We start from the raw sequence: 14,824 nt of genomic DNA on the forward strand, positions 1-14,824 counted from the left end.
ATTTGCTCTATTTATCAAGAAAAAAACCTGTCTTTAAACTTATTTCGCATGTGTTTAGATTATTTCTGAGATTGTTCCACTGACAGCCCATATTCATTTTATTGCAGCTCAGCAATATTTAATGAAATGTATATTCACCAAATGAGTAATGTGGTCTAGAGACAACAAAATGAAAGTATAGAAAACAATTATACACTATAGAAAACAATTATACACAATTCGGCCCCATGGGAACAACCAATACAATAGAGCGCACATTATAAATGGTTAAACCAGATCAGTGTCTTTATTTGTGTTTTCATATCGTTATTATAGGTTGTTTAACTCATGGAAAGTCCTCATCCTTCCGCCTTCATTTAGTGTTGTAAAGATATTCACGACAGTAACGAAATGTGCTTTTAATTAATTATGGTGAAAATATTTAATAATTAATTCCAATTCAGTCTCACGTGATCAAAATTAGTTCAACCCCCCATGTGTTACCTTTGGGTTGCACAGTAATTATAGAGAAATATGCTCTTGTATAGGCTACTGCAGAATATTTGTTATTGGGAGGAATAATCAATAACTCACTGGTAACGAATGTTAAATTAACATTAATTTGATAATCTCTCTGTCAAATATTTTCAACAATTAAATGAACATAGGCTAACGTCAGTGAAGGCGAGATGTATTGGTGATGTGTCCCTGCACAAGTTTAAGCCAGGTTTACCAAATAAACGTGCTTACTAAAGTTAAATTTAATAAAATAATCAACATTTTCTTCGTGCATTGTGCTCATCGTGTGCATGTGGAATAACTTGTACCATGCTCCGTTGAGAGGACGTGGACAGCCTGTAGTTAAGTGGTGGTCATTTATCTGGAGCTGCTTTGCGGTTGTTTTGAGAGACGAAACTCAGAAAAACAACTCCTGTCAAACCTACAAGACTCGCGTTGTGCTCTTGAAGGTGAGTTATGAACCGATCGTGATCTGAAGCTGATAAGAACTGAAGCTGATAAGAACGGTTACGTCTTTTTTTGGGGACCGACGCGGATGACGTCGATGATTAAAACGTTATTAAAACAATATCTCGGTGTTCTGTAACTGTGCCACGCGGGCTAGCTAGCGAGCTAACGCTACGGCTAATGCTAATGCTAACACCCGGGTGAATCGGGCCCGATCGATCGATGTAATCGATACGTGACGTTGCTGTGAACTCGTTTGTGTACCGTTTACCCGCGTCAGGTGAACATTAGCTCCTCAAACGTGACACGGAAGGACTACGTGAGATTTTAGCGCGAAGTTAGCTCGCTGCTAACCCCCCAAAAAGGCTATCAACCAGTTTTAAGATCGTTCTTTACGTGTTATTTGGTCCCCGATTTAGTGAATTAAATGAACACAGGGTTACTTTAGTGTACATATAAGTTGGTTAGCAGCGTGGAGATGCAAAGTAATAGCATTAAACACGAGTAAAGTTAAGCTACTTGTATTTATTTGTACTTTATATGTCACGTGTGTCTTCTCCTGCATGTTAGTTTAACTACGTTACTTTAGTTTTACTTTATTATATCCACCAGCGTTTTATTTTTCTGGGGTTCAAGCTACCCCATCACTGGTAATTCACTGTTTTAAGATCATTGCTAAACTAAAAAACCTTGGCATGATCATAAAATGTTGACATTGAAATAGAAAATGACCTCTACCTACTACAATTAATCCACATTAATCAATATTACACATTCAATATGTGAATAGCAATTCAATACGTATTTCATTTACTTAATGACTACTTTCATTTGTGATATTTTAATTCTATTTTGCTCATAATGTGCATCTTTTTAAGCAGAAAAAACATTTACTTCCAGTAAATAAAGGATATAAGTCAGCTAATACTTCCAATAAAAGGTATTTATTTTACATACTGTTTCGGTAAATTGTGGGTGATTACAGATATTGTATCACAGTATATGTCCTTTTACATCCGATGTAAATTTTTCTGAAAGTTCAGCTGTGGTGGTTTCCTAATGAAACACTCATAGATGCGTCTACTTTAGGCTTCAACCCACGCCTGACGAATCAAGTGCATCATCATCAGATGTTCACTGATAATCCATCCTCACAGTCATACTACCTGGAATATTAAATATAGCTATCATAAAAGAAACATCTGTGACTGGTGGCAAATATCTATCTTCTCACCGTATATATCTTCATGCCTAGAAAAAGATAATAGTGTTCAGATGATCAATTTTCTGTCTGTATGGTTATTCATTAATATTTTTTTTCTTTGGGTACTAACCGTCTCTGCTTGTCTGCTATTTCCAGGAGTCATCCCAACTGATGACTAAGAAATGAGGCAAAAAGCCGATGAAGGATCCCCCCATCTCGGACAGAAGCCCCCCAGCGCTCCTGGAAAGACTTCATCAGAAATGAGTGTTTCCCGAATGGCTTTCAGTCTGAACCAGAGCACCGTGGTGTGTCTCCCCCTGGTCTCCGAGGGTCAGAGGCTGGTGTGGGTGTCCTCAAACGAGATCAACCTGCAGCTGGATGGTGCAGCCACGCTGAGCGAGGCCTTTGACCGGTTTCCTTACCTGACACAGACACAGACCGCTGCACTGGCGCAGCGCTGCTCTCTGCACCCAGACCAGGTGAAGGTGTGGTTCATGGCTCAGAGACTCCGCTATGGCATCAGCTGGGACTATAAAGACATCCCCAATGTTCGGATGAAGATGGCAGGTGGGGGAGAGGAAGAGCCGCGAAAAAGAAAGGGGCCAGAGGTAAAAGAGGATGGGGGAAAGAATAAGAAAGGTAAAAAGAAGGCAGGAGAGGTTCGGGAGGAGCAAGGTGCAAGAGAGGGAAGGATGATGGGAGAAAACGCGAGTGGTGCAGAGAAAATGGAAATGGAGCATCCTCGCAAGAAGGACATAAAAGAAGAAGAAGAAGACGACAAAAGGAATCAGAAGAAGCGCAAAAAACGGATTACATTAAAGGACACGTTGGGAAAGAAGAGAGTGAAGCAAGAGGGAGAAGAAGGTGTTGCAGAGGGAGTAGAAGAAAGAAGTGATGGAGCTGAGGAGGAGGCAACAAATATCGCTCGACTGAAGAAGAAGACCCAGGTGGCGATGATGAAGACTGCTTTCACAAACTGCCAGTATCCAGACGTGAAGGACTACGACCGACTGGCGAAGGTGATCGACATCCCCCGCTACACGTTGGTCCAGTGGTTCGGTGACATGCGCTACTACGTCAAGAAATTCCAACCGCGCTGGCTGACCCAGGAGCAGTACAGCCAGGCGCTGGCCAACATCAGGTACCGGCAGTACCTGGCCGAACTGGTCAAGCTGCCACACGGGACCGGCGAGGACGAGAAACCGCTGCCGCCTCCGGTGGAGAAACGGTTCTCCAATCTGTGAACTAAATATCCCTCCGATGGGAACGAAGATGATTCATATCTTCACGTTTAGGAAGCTGCATCGAATTCTGCGTGGTGACGTTTCATGTTCCTGATGACGTTTTGAATTTTCAGACTTTTGCCACATGAGAAAAAGTTTTCTGTTTTGTTGTTTTTACACTGTTATTACATTACATGAATGTATTGTCTTTACAAAATATACTGAAGTCCCTTTTGTGAAACACTTTCATTGTTCCAACGCAACTCTGCTTGTGATAAGTTTGTTTATAACAAATAAACTGACAAAAATAATGTTTTCTCAGGTCTGTAATATTTCCTTTTTTCTTAAAGACGTGGTTTGTTCTCACCTGTGATGTCAGAGCAGTTCACATGATCTTCACCAAATTATCAAAAATAGAGTACAATTCTAGAATATTATGTATATATTTATATATATATATTGCACAAAAATATAAAAATCGATGACGCTCATCATTGTGTTATCCAGCTACATCACTGAGCTTCTTTTGCCGTTACTGACATTTATTTTTCTCTGTTGCATTTCTGATTAGCACATGCAGTCATAATCAGCCCGTACCACACATATCTTTTGCTTTTACAGATGCCCTCTTGACAGACGGCCACGCCTCTTAGAAAGGTTCATGGCAGAACATCAACACTAAACAGTCGTTGCCCAATAAAGGGAATAATATTCAAAAGATCTCGGACCTCACAAATCCTGATTAAACTGATACTGAATAGGTCTCTCCTGGCTCCCTCAGTTGAAGCTGGCCGTGTACTCCGTCCTCTGTGGGTGCCAAAGCTCGGCGCCTTCGATAATGTGGCGGATCATGGTGGCGGAAGTGATAAGCAGACGTCCGGCACCGTGCAGCAGGGTGGAGACGACGCGCAGGGCTTCTCTGAAAAACAACCGAGATAAAGAGTTTTATTGGCATAATTATATTGGCTTGCTCCGGTCACATGGGATGTCAGGTCGCTGCGTCTCCATCCCTGTCATTGTGCAGTAAATGTTAACTTTGAAATTAAAGTATTTATCATTTTATCTGGTGAGTATGAAAAGTTAAGATAATATTGATGGATTAAAAGTACATTTATGCCACTAAATGTATTAGAAAGCTAGAGATACAAGTTACCTTTCAGATTAGGATTTTACATTTAGATAAAATATACAATAAAGTTATACAATGCAATGTTAGATTTAACCGGTGGTTTCCACTGGTTTTGTCTTGAATCTTTTAAATTAATTTAGGTTACTAGTTTGAGGTCAGAGGAGGTGAAATTAAAAAAATTATATTTTACACAACAAAATAATGAATATATTTGTGTCCGATTTTTTTCTTTTTTACATTTCGCAACACCCAAGATCAACATGTGGCCCTTTGGAAGGGGCCCCACCCATAGATTGGAAACTATTTTTTAACAGTATGAAGTCGTTTAAACTTGCATCAGCATCATCATCTTCCCTTTTGACGTACCTGAGGATTTTCTTTGGCCCCAGACATTCAAAGTTAGCGCTCACAGAGTACAGGCCTTGAAATGTGGCCTTCACATTCAGGGAGCCAAACACATCCTTTGGGTTTATCCTGTAAAGGTCAAAGGTGACTCGAGCTATATCTCTCCCGGTCCGAGGCTTGTTGTGCTCCTGAGATTTGGACACGACTGCACCCTGGTGGCCCAGAGACAAACACAGAGCCGGTGTAAGGTCCAGCATAAAGTACACATGGGGCGATGTGATGAATAGCATGGGGTCAAACGTACGGGCTGTGGTCTCCACGTCTGTCCCAGCTCCAGGGCCATGAGCATGGTGTTGTCGGGCAGGGTCATGAGGAACTCTTCGGAGTCTACCTCCGTGCCGTCCTCCTCGCAAACCAGAGACAGAGACAGTGCGCACAGGGCCAGCTGTAAAGCATGGCATACCTACAGACCAGATTCAAGTTAATGCACGGGAGAAGAAAAAGATTCAACGTCCTAAATAACACACTTCCTGTTGTACGTGACAACTTCATCAGCCTTTCAGAAACCAGAACAGTATTTATTCTCATAGAGAAATGATGCCATGAAAACGCCTTCATGTTACCCTTTAACTCCAACACCGACACCCACAAATATCACGAGCTACATCTTATCTTTTGGCCTTGACTCATGATGTGATCACATATTTGACATCATCAACCATTGTGTTGTTGAAACATGCTGATTATAGAACGTCAGTAACAACGTTTTAAAATGTATTCTCAAGAAACTGCTTACGTTTCCCTTTTTAATGAATTTTATATATTTGATATACTATTATTTGATTATTTTCATCTTCATTCCTTTTTTTTTTTAAAGAATAAATATTTTGTCATATATTTAGGACTTCCTTTTACCATGATTTTTTTATTTTACTTTCCCCCCCCCTCGTTTATAAAAGAAATATGATATTATATATAGCAGCCGTACCCTGGTCTGACTCCTTTCTGTAATTATTTGTTTAAAGTCCCTCTCACCCTCTCTTTCAGTTCCTCCAAGGTCCCGGCTGTGATGCCCTTCCTGGTCCCCCTGTCCTGACAACAGACTCTGAAGGGACGCTGAGGTGGAGACCACACTCGCTTAGTCACCGATCTGAGGAAACACCAGACGGAAATGTATTCAAATTGTTTCATTTACAAATTGGACATTTATTTTGGGAGCGCCGACTGTCGCGCAATGTTGTTTTAATTGTTGATCAAGAAGAGGGATCATGGAGCAAATCACTGAAATACCAACAGGCCAGAACTAATTATTCACTTACTTGATAAATGAAGATGTTGTGTCCATGCTGGTCAGTCTCCTGGTGTCTCTTCTGACAGCCTGGTTTGTTTGTGAGTTGTTTTGATGCAACAAATGGTCATAATGTCAGTACTACTTGTGTTGGACTTTGCCCCGAACGTGGTGATAAGTCAGATCCAGAAAGCCACAGGTCAAAGTTCACCTCGCCTGTGTTTGTATGTGTGAGGCATCGTTTAGTTTAGTACCTCTACAGCCCCACTCATGCTGGGTATTTGAGGTTGATAACAATATTGATATTTCAGAGTTAAACAAATGTGACACACATAATAGTTTTGATAGGTATTGCTTATATTTGTTTTTTCGTATTTCACTGCTGCAATTCCTTAACGGCTAAAAGCTAAAATATTGTCCCAGAATTTATCTGGATCACTTTCTAAGATATACATTACAACAGCATTCATATATTAAAGTGTGCACTATATATTTGATCATTTATATTAGCATTGTAAGAATATGCGCTTATTGATATTAGTTTAATTTGTCTTGGAATTTTTTTCCTTCCCTCTGGGCTATTATCTTAGTTTTAATTCTTAAATAATTCTTACATTTATTTGTATTCATATTTTAACATATTTAAGCCTGAAAAGCCAAAGATTGCATCTGGTAAAATAACATAAATAGTAAAACATATGGGAACCAACGGCTGTCGGATCAGCCGCTTCGTCACGTCCTGTTAACATCAATGGGTGCGCTTGTTTAATATATCACAGCGCACGCGCGGACGGAGTTTCTTGTTCGAGCCAATGTCTTCCCCTCTAAATGCACTAAGCTCCGCCCAATCGGTGCGGACAAGTGTATTTAGAGATGCTCAATATGGTCCCTTGAAGGCGGGAGGACGAGAAGCAGAACTTTTGACGGAGCTTTACGTGGGTTTTTAACGGATAAACAACAATAACAACAACAACTATAGGGCTTAACGAGAAACTAAACACGGCCCAGAGTACACATTATCTCAGCAGTGGTTATTTGAAAACGTTGCCTGTGTAAACCATTAGTTCCGCATCAGCTTGACGTCTATTCGCGAGGTGTAATGTGTCCATAAGTTGCTAAGCTAAGCGGTAAGTTAGGTTCTTAACGTGTTGAGAACGAAGAGCAGCTGACTCGGTGACATGGCTGAAAGGAAACACAAGGAAAATGGTTAGTATTAATAGTGTTTAGAACTGGATGACACACATATTCTGGTCAATGTTGTAGTGACCCTGGTTTACATTGAATACGGTAACGTTAGTATGTGATTTTAGGTTGTGGTATGTCAGTCGCATCCTCACCCCAGCAGACTAGTACATGTGTGGGTAGATCAGTCAAGGGGGTTTACAGCTGATGGGAGACTCCAGTGCCACATTTAAATAGTTTTGAGACTTGGGTCGGATTCGCTAGTTGCTGTGACTAACTGTTGTCTCTTGTTCTTCTTTGTCTCCTGCACAGATGTCAGCCTTCCCTTTGCTGCCCTCCAGCTCCTGGCCCCGCCGGTGCGCCTGGTGTCTGCGGCCCTGTGGAAAGTGATGAAGCAGAGGGATGTGATGCAGTACGGGGTTCTGGAGGAGGTCGTGACGTCCACCTGCGAGACCGTCCCGGGGCTGCTCACCGTGAGACACCAGGGCAAGCTGGCACTGGGGCTGAGAGGACGGGTGAGGCCTGGATGTGACTCGATTGTGTCTTTTGATCCATGCATCACGACCATTTATATATTTAATGTGCGCTTTATCAACCGTACCCTCCTTTTCAGTTAATCTTGGAGCTGTGCAGTGCCAAGCCAGACGAAAAGGTGATTGCGCCACACCTGCAAAGGATGCGCGCCCCTGCTGCCATGTCACTCTCCTCCGCTACTGTGGTAAACTTAATCAAATATTCAGAACTTCAAAACTGAACAAATTTGCTTTTCTTTTCCACTGTAAACCATAACGGTAATGTTTCTGTTTTTCTTTTCTTCTAGAAGAGGGATGTAAAAATCATTAGAACAGTGGAAAGTTTCCATTCATTGGTTCACACTCTGCTAAAAGACCCAACAGTGAGGGAACACTTCTTCAAGGTGAGTCCCTCTTGAAATGTTTATTTGCAATCATACAGCAGCAGCTAACGCATCTCATTCTCTCTTCTGACAGGAGGAGTTTCCTGTGGATTACGGTCCAAAGTTTGACCAGGAGCTGGAGAAGCTGCTGTGGGAGTTTTTGATTCGACTGGATCAGTTACTTCCGGTTCCCAACTTGGCTCAGGTAGTTGGTGCTTCCCTCGATGTTTCACACACACGACGCCCCTTTTTCATCACGCTTTATAGAGCACAGGCTCTGTACTTGTGTTAAAAGTCAACTTAGTCCAGACGATGTTTCATATACCTTATTAGTTGGAAGTTTCAGCCTGCAAGAACAATACAAAATTAATATTTGGTTACAGTGGATGAAAGATGGGTAGAAGCAAAGTATATTTCTTCTTTTACTATAGCTAGTAATCCTCTAAAACTGGCTGCTGACCAAGCATTAATAAAGAATTAAAGGTTTAAATGTGAATCGTTTCTCTCCAGACCGTGATGTGGCTCAGTGACGCCCCCCCTGTGCTGGAGGAGTGTGCGCAGGCGGCCACCCAACCACAGCTCCTGAAGATCTTGCTTGAACATCAGACCTGTCTGGGTCACCTGGAGGCTGCAGGTAGAACGAGAGAACTTCCGAGTTCATCGAAGCTTCTTGGCTCGAATGACTGCAGATTACGAAAACTTCTCATTCTTCACATTGCTGTTTTTTCTCTCTTTTTTTTCTTCTTTTTTTTTTAAAGCATCCCTTCCACCAAACATGGGAGACTCCATCCTAACTTCACTTTCTCTGCCGCCTTCTGGAAGAATACCTTCAAATGGACCAACGGGAGCCAAAAGGTCTGGAGCGGACCAGTCCGGTGGCACAAGAGACAAGACGGCCTTCATTACGCCCGTTATCGGACTGATGTCTAACGAAGATGTGCCCTTTATGATCCGGACAAAAGATGCAACAAATGAGCACTTGCACCGCAAAGAGAACTTGAAATACACCGTGGTTAAAGAGAGACAAAACCCCAAAGATGGTCAAGTACGAGTGAAGGGCGAGAGGAACGAATCAAAAAGAAGCAGTGGAATGAAACGCAAGCAACCTGACGAAGGAGAAGAGCAATGCGATGATGAGGAGGAGGAAGTGTTGGACATGACTGGATCTTGGAAAAAAGGAATGAGCAGGAGTTTGAGTAGAGCGAGCACTGTCGCGCAGAAAAGAGGTGAAGGAGGAGGCGGAGCTGTAAAAAAAGAGGAGTGTAACAGGGCGGCCCTGAAAACCTGCATGACCCGGCTGGGTGTCAAAGCGCTGCCTGAAGACCCGTCAGCCCGCTCACTCTTTATCTCCTGCCTGATGAATCAACCCAGAGTTGTTCTAGAAAGAATGACCAGCGCTGACGGGGGAGGAGCTAAATCCCCGTGTGTGAAACGGGAGGCCCGGAGGAGAAAGTCTCCAGTCAAAGCACCAACGCAGAGTCAGAGTCGCCCTCAAAAGCCTGACCCGGATGTCCCTGGCCTGGACGATAAAGAGTAAGAGACGTGGCAGTGCGGCGCAAAATACGCCTCAATTTTGCGTTTTTATTTGTTGTGCAATAATTCAGCAACAAGTGTTTTTTAAAATATATTTTGTGAACTGGCTTTTGTTCCTGTCTTTTTTTCTTGTTTTGTACATTTTGATCATAATTACTCGCATGGCAGAACGAGGCATTTTAAGTTGACCTTGCAGGAGCACACGGAGACATGTTACTGATGTGTGACGTAGTTTAATTTACGATTGTAGTGATTTAAAACTTGACAAACACAATAAAACCAACTGATTTAGTTCAATGTTTCTGGTTTCATTTGGTTTATCTGTCTCTGTCAGATATTATTAGTGATTTCAATATGTTTGTTGTTCTTTTAACAATTGCAGGTCTTATAAAGAGGAACTTTATTTACGATTCAACTGCATTTAAAGGTTTGGTAGTCTTAAAGATTATAGTACCCCTAGAAACTTAGCTCACTAAAAGATGGCCAGGTCACCAGTTGTTGAAACTGAATTGATTCAGAAATTAATTGACTTAGTGGTTTAATTGTGTTGTTTCTACTTGACAGAAATCTACCTGTATTACCGAGTATAAGCAGCTCTCCCTCTCACCAACGTCGTAACGCAGGTGATTTAACAAATCGTGTCTTGATCGCAGACGGTTGAAAAGGAAACTCAAAAAAATCCCCAGCACAGATTTCTAACTGAGTTTTCTTTCGTGTTTGTCTTCCAGGAGACGCCGACGACTACGTAGCTGATTCTGAGGATGAGGCGACGAAGAACTTCAAAGTCAGGGTATGTATTCTCCAAATATGAGGAAAAACAGGGTTTCCATGAGCACTTTAATGGGGCATAGCCTGAATATTTGTTAAGGAAAATATATGGTTATATTTGATTTATTTAAAAATAATAAAATCCATCAAAATTCATCCTAAAGGAAAATTTTGTTGCAGACAATTTAATTGTGACTTCTTTGTACCAAGGCTAAGAAAAGAGATTATTAGCTCCATCACGTGTAATTTCAAACGGATGTCACATTTTAAACCGAAAACCTTTTAACATTTACCAAACAAGACCATGACTGTCGCTGAAAAGTGTTTCCACTGGTAAAATAAATATGGCTCCATTCACTTATTTCTCATTGTTTTTCTCCGGCACTCTGTCGCCCTCAGCTGTTCATGAAGCGCTACTACAAGACCAAACACGGCACTTACGTCCCCACTCTGCGGGAGTACTGGAAGCCCGGGATGACGCGGCGGGACATGACGTCACCTGGAAGCAAACTCAGATGATGAAATTGATTTTTTTTCCTCAGAATGATGCCAGAGAACTGAAACTGTGGTTACGTGGTTTTTTTTTTCTCTCCACCAGCTGCGATGACGGAGAATCCCCAAATACATTGAATTTCTTTTTCGTTTTTTTCCCTCCTCCTTTTCACTTCAGTTGAATCCGATTTGAGCTTCAGTCAGTGGTAAACAACCCCAGACGTGATGGTCATGGGTTTCAGTCTGATCATACAAACGTATGTGTCATTGTGCAATATTCACGGGGCGGATTGCATGCAATTAACGACCAGAATACTTTAAAAACCTGTAATGTGTTGAGTTAGAAAACATGTCATTGGATGGACTGCCTATCACACAGCTAATGGCAAAAAGAGTCGTCTTGAACGGCTCCTGCATCCAACTAATGTCGTATGTGAAGTTAGAGGAATCTGTAAATAGTTGTACAAAAAAAACTTCTACAACTGGGTTTGTCAAGCATATGTATATTTAAGTACTTCTACATCACATTAAATGAAAAACCTTCACAATTATTGATTATTTGTAAATTGAATGTCATCTTATCACATTGTTGTTGAAATTAAATAAAAATGGATGTGGCTTGTATCAAAGTTTGTAGATGTGTTGCCACTGGAGAATCAGAGTCGGCAGCCGATCCCTCCGGTCACCGTGATGGTCTCTCCCGTGATGTAGGACGCCTCGTCGGAGCACAAGAAGGCAATCACCCCCCCGACCTCCTCCGGCTCTCCGACTCTGGAGGGCAGAGTGTGACATCTGGTCTCCATGTGTTTATTGTACATCACACACTAGTGAGACACTTGGCCACGTGGCGTACCTTTTAATGCTGAGCTGGCTTTTAAACTCGTCCATGACGTCTTCATTTCCCCATAACTGGAACAACACGGCGTATTATAGACTTTAACATGCATCGGGAGTCGAATTAACCAAAAGGACACCCAGGTTGGAGATGTGGGATTGGAATGTGTGTGTTTGCTTCCTCACCGCAGAGCTGAAGCGGGTCTTGATGATCCCAGGGGCCACGCAGTTGACTCTGATGTTACTGTGGGCCAGCTCAGGGGCCAGCGCCCGGGTCAGACCCAGCAGCGCCGTCTTACTCACACTGTACGGGCCCAGGGCCTGCAGAGACACCGTGCCCTTAACACCCATTCACGTTGGACTTCACCTCCTATTGATCTGCTTATTCTCTCACTGACCTGCATCGGTTGGTATCCAGCCACAGAGGACACAAATACCACATTCCCCCCTCTGAAAAGACAAAAACGCATAGGATGAGTGATTAAACAAACAGTGTGGAATTAGCATAGTCTTTCTTTTTTCTCACTCACCCCCTCTTCTTCATATGAGGCACCACCAACTTAGTAATGAGGAAGGCTGATTTCACATTTACAGACAGGATCTACATAATAAAATAAATAAATGGAGGAAGTATCATTATTTTTCAGAGCCACAGACCCATTTAAAACAATTTATTTCCGTATGCTTTACAAGTTTGTCCCCGGGGGGCTCCGTGTGTGGTGCGTACCTTGTCCCAGACGTCCTCTGTGGAGTCCATGATGTTTCCGAAGAAAGGGTTGACTGCTGCGTTGGATACCAGGATATCTATGCCCCCGCACTGATCCAGAGCCTAGTCCAAACACAGAATGAGTCAATTAATGAGCTATATGAATCGCTGACAACCTCATAATTGTTGGTATGCAGCCATGTGGACCACACATGCAGATGCAGTTGGCTGAAAAACCACAAGTGTGGTGGGTAGAATTTTAAAAATACTCACCGTTTGGACCAGTTTTTCTCTGTCTTCTCCTTTGCCGATGTTACAGGTGGTGCCAGTCACTTGGATGTTCTGGCTCTGCAGCAACGCCACGGCCTTGTCCACGTTGGCCTGCCGCCGGCTGCTCACCACCACATGGGCTCCTCTCTTTCCCAGAGCCTGAGCTGCAGCCAGACCAATTCTGAGGAAGAGGAGGAGGAGGAGGAGTTCATCTGAGGAAGGGATCAGGTCTGTAATTGTGGCTGTTTAACACGAGACGACTCAGAGACAATTCACAGATGCAATACTTCGTGGCCGAGTCAATAGGAAGTAGTGAACATGTGTATTAGAGAGCTTGCATGAAACTAAACAGGAAACTCCAACCACAACATGGCTGTACTGAAGATGTCAACAAATAGGAAAAACACAAAATAGTCGCAGTAAAAACCTGAAAGCTGTGCATAAAGAAGGGTAGAATGAATAAATAGATGAAGCAAATGTCCTCATAGTGACGCTATCAGCACCATATGATGTGTTCCATTGTGCACCATCTCGGGTCCTGAGAATGATTTAGTGTCATAAACACAGTTTTACTTTTTTGTAATAGTCTCAGTGTAAATTCTAGCAGGGGATGGTAGCTCATGAGTCATGACCAGTGGTTTTTTTATAGTTAGTTTCATGCGTCACTTTGCCAAGTCTTTTCCTGTCTGGACCTGGGGTGCTGCAGTTACAGTTCTGTTGTCGCGAAGCCGGTGAGCATAATTCCTTTCAGTAATATGGGACCATTTTCGACTCTCTCACAAAGTCTTTGATGAGCTTTCTTCATATGAACACAACTACATATAGTTTATATATTAATATGAATACTCTGTAACAACCACATTAACCCCTGGGGATGACTAAAGTATATCTATCTATCCATCTAAGATAAGATAAGATAAGATATATACTTTATTAATCCCCAAGGGGAAATTAGTTCTCTGCATTTAACCCATCCTTAGTTATTAAGGAGCAGTGGGCTGCAGTGATGCGCCCGGGATCTATCTATCTATTTCTGTATCATCAAGACACCATATAAGTATTTCCAAAGCCATTTACCTAGTTAGTTTTCTGTGTATTTTTTGGAGAGTATAAACAAAAGAGGAATTCATAAAGGAATTCATACCCTTCTGTGGAGGCAGTAATTATGGCGACCTTTCCAGCAAGGCTACTTTGAGACATACTTCTTCGGCCAGTAACAGGATTAGTCCTAAGGCACCTGGATACACTCTGCAACATCACCTGTGAACACAGAATAGTCATATTCTTTTGGTTATTAAAACACTGGGTATGTAGGGTAGAGGTCATCTGACAGCTGTGGTGCACGAGCTAAGTGCTAGAAGTAAATTATTTGTTAACGAAGTTAAAAACATATGTTTTGATATGTTACCACAACAATGAATACTCTTATTGATACATGGTGTTACAGCAACGATAGCATACTTGATTGGTATTAAAAGCAAACTCAAGTAAAAGTCTACGCAGGAGGCTACATTGCATAAGCAACTAATGCAATAACGCAAACGTGATCAAGAGCATTATCTCACCATGAAGTTGATGCAATAGTGAGGTTGAACAGTGGAATAATTTCTTAAAAGACAAAGTCCACTTCTGGACCTTTGACTACCGACTACGGATGTGTATTTTCCGGGTAAAATTTGCGCTGTCAAAATAAAAGCCTCCAGCAAGCAGCAAAATGAACTAAGCGGCTCTTTAAATTCAACTGTACAACCAAGTCCGTCAAAACGATGATGCTATTTGTTAAGAAAATTCTGCTTTTTAATGTACTGCCCGGTACATATTGGAGCACCTATTTATTTATATTTCTCAGTTCAAAACATAGTTTCCTGATGAACAACTAATTTCGGACGTCCCTAAACGCAACCCGCACTAACGAACCAATCAGAGACGCGTTGTGTTCCGGGCGGCGGATACCAGCGCGAGCTCACGAGCGCTGGATAGATCTAAACGCCTGAAGCCGACGCTCGCGCT

At 42.2% G+C, this 14,824-nt stretch overlaps 4 protein-coding genes across 5 annotated transcripts; 2 read left to right on the forward strand and 2 right to left on the reverse strand.

Moving 5' to 3' along the window:
- The first annotated feature begins 290 nt into the window (after positions 1 to 290).
- Positions 291 to 3,683, forward strand: homezb (homeobox and leucine zipper encoding b). Its single transcript, XM_056442425.1, has 2 exons — positions 291 to 947; positions 2,306 to 3,683. Exon 2 carries the CDS (start codon positions 2,332 to 2,334, stop codon positions 3,391 to 3,393), a length of 1,062 nt encoding a protein of 353 aa, XP_056298400.1. The 5' UTR covers positions 291 to 947; positions 2,306 to 2,331; the 3' UTR covers positions 3,394 to 3,683.
- A 183-nt stretch (positions 3,684 to 3,866) lies between these two features.
- On the reverse strand, positions 3,867 to 6,272 carry cideb (cell death inducing DFFA like effector b). Its single transcript, XM_056442427.1, has 5 exons — positions 6,166 to 6,272; positions 5,882 to 5,996; positions 5,151 to 5,309; positions 4,868 to 5,058; positions 3,867 to 4,291 (listed from the first exon to the last, which is right to left on the reverse strand). The coding sequence occupies exons 1-5, from the start codon at positions 6,189 to 6,191 to the stop codon at positions 4,150 to 4,152; spliced, it is 633 nt and encodes a 210-aa protein (XP_056298402.1). The 5' UTR covers positions 6,192 to 6,272; the 3' UTR covers positions 3,867 to 4,149.
- Positions 6,273 to 7,031: 759 nt separating this feature from the next.
- On the forward strand, positions 7,032 to 11,510 carry tinf2 (TERF1 (TRF1)-interacting nuclear factor 2). 2 transcript variants are annotated; one of them, XM_056442422.1, is made up of 10 exons: positions 7,032 to 7,340; positions 7,629 to 7,831; positions 7,930 to 8,034; positions 8,137 to 8,232; positions 8,306 to 8,416; positions 8,722 to 8,845; positions 8,970 to 9,744; positions 10,309 to 10,367; positions 10,473 to 10,534; positions 10,912 to 11,510. In XM_056442422.1, the coding sequence occupies exons 1-10, from the start codon at positions 7,313 to 7,315 to the stop codon at positions 11,029 to 11,031; spliced, it is 1,683 nt and encodes a 560-aa protein (XP_056298397.1). In that variant the 5' UTR covers positions 7,032 to 7,312; the 3' UTR covers positions 11,032 to 11,510. The 2 variants fall into 2 exon arrangements, with proteins under 2 accessions (XP_056298397.1, XP_056298398.1); XM_056442423.1 differs by lacking the exons at positions 10,473 to 10,534; positions 10,912 to 11,510 and adding an exon at positions 10,127 to 10,171.
- dhrs4 (dehydrogenase/reductase (SDR family) member 4) lies at positions 11,488 to 14,470 on the reverse strand. The gene is made up of 9 exons (XM_056442426.1): positions 14,380 to 14,470; positions 13,959 to 14,074; positions 12,818 to 12,995; positions 12,566 to 12,667; positions 12,369 to 12,439; positions 12,237 to 12,288; positions 12,025 to 12,159; positions 11,858 to 11,913; positions 11,488 to 11,775 (listed from the first exon to the last, which is right to left on the reverse strand). Exons 1-9 carry the CDS (start codon positions 14,380 to 14,382, stop codon positions 11,661 to 11,663), a joined length of 828 nt encoding a protein of 275 aa, XP_056298401.1. The 5' UTR covers positions 14,383 to 14,470; the 3' UTR covers positions 11,488 to 11,660.
- Between the last annotated feature and the right edge of the window lie 354 nt (positions 14,471 to 14,824).

The sequence above is a fragment of the Pseudoliparis swirei genome, chromosome 21, assembly GCF_029220125.1.
Source record: "Pseudoliparis swirei isolate HS2019 ecotype Mariana Trench chromosome 21, NWPU_hadal_v1, whole genome shotgun sequence".
NCBI lineage: Eukaryota > Metazoa > Chordata > Actinopteri > Perciformes > Liparidae > Pseudoliparis > Pseudoliparis swirei.

Excerpts from the sequence above, each read along its gene's own strand:
- homezb (XM_056442425.1), top strand. The coding sequence starts at position 2,332 with ATGAGGCAAAAAGCCGATGAAGGATCCCCCCATCTCGGACAGAAGCCC.
- tinf2 (XM_056442422.1), top strand. The coding sequence starts at position 7,313 with ATGGCTGAAAGGAAACACAAGGAAAATG. Across the intron at positions 8,846-8,969 it reads GGGTCACCTGGAGGCTGCAG|CATCCCTTCCACCAAACATG; the intron begins GTAGAACGAGAG and ends TTTTTTTTAAAG. Across the intron at positions 10,368-10,472 it reads TCACCAACGTCGTAACGCAG|GAGACGCCGACGACTACGTA; the intron begins GTGATTTAACAA and ends TTTGTCTTCCAG.
- dhrs4 (XM_056442426.1), bottom strand. Across the intron at positions 11,914-12,024 it reads AGACCCGCTTCAGCTCTGCG|TTATGGGGAAATGAAGACGT; the intron begins GTGAGGAAGCAA and ends GTGTTGTTCCAG. Across the intron at positions 11,776-11,857 it reads AGCCAGCTCAGCATTAAAAG|AGTCGGAGAGCCGGAGGAGG; the intron begins GTACGCCACGTG and ends TCTGCCCTCCAG.
- cideb (XM_056442427.1), bottom strand. The coding sequence starts at position 6,191 with ATGGACACAACATCTTCATTTATCAA. Across the intron at positions 5,997-6,165 it reads ACAACATCTTCATTTATCAA|ATCGGTGACTAAGCGAGTGT; the intron begins GTAAGTGAATAA and ends GTGTTTCCTCAG. Across the intron at positions 5,310-5,881 it reads TGGAGGAACTGAAAGAGAGG|GTATGCCATGCTTTACAGCT; the intron begins GTGAGAGGGACT and ends TCTGGTCTGTAG.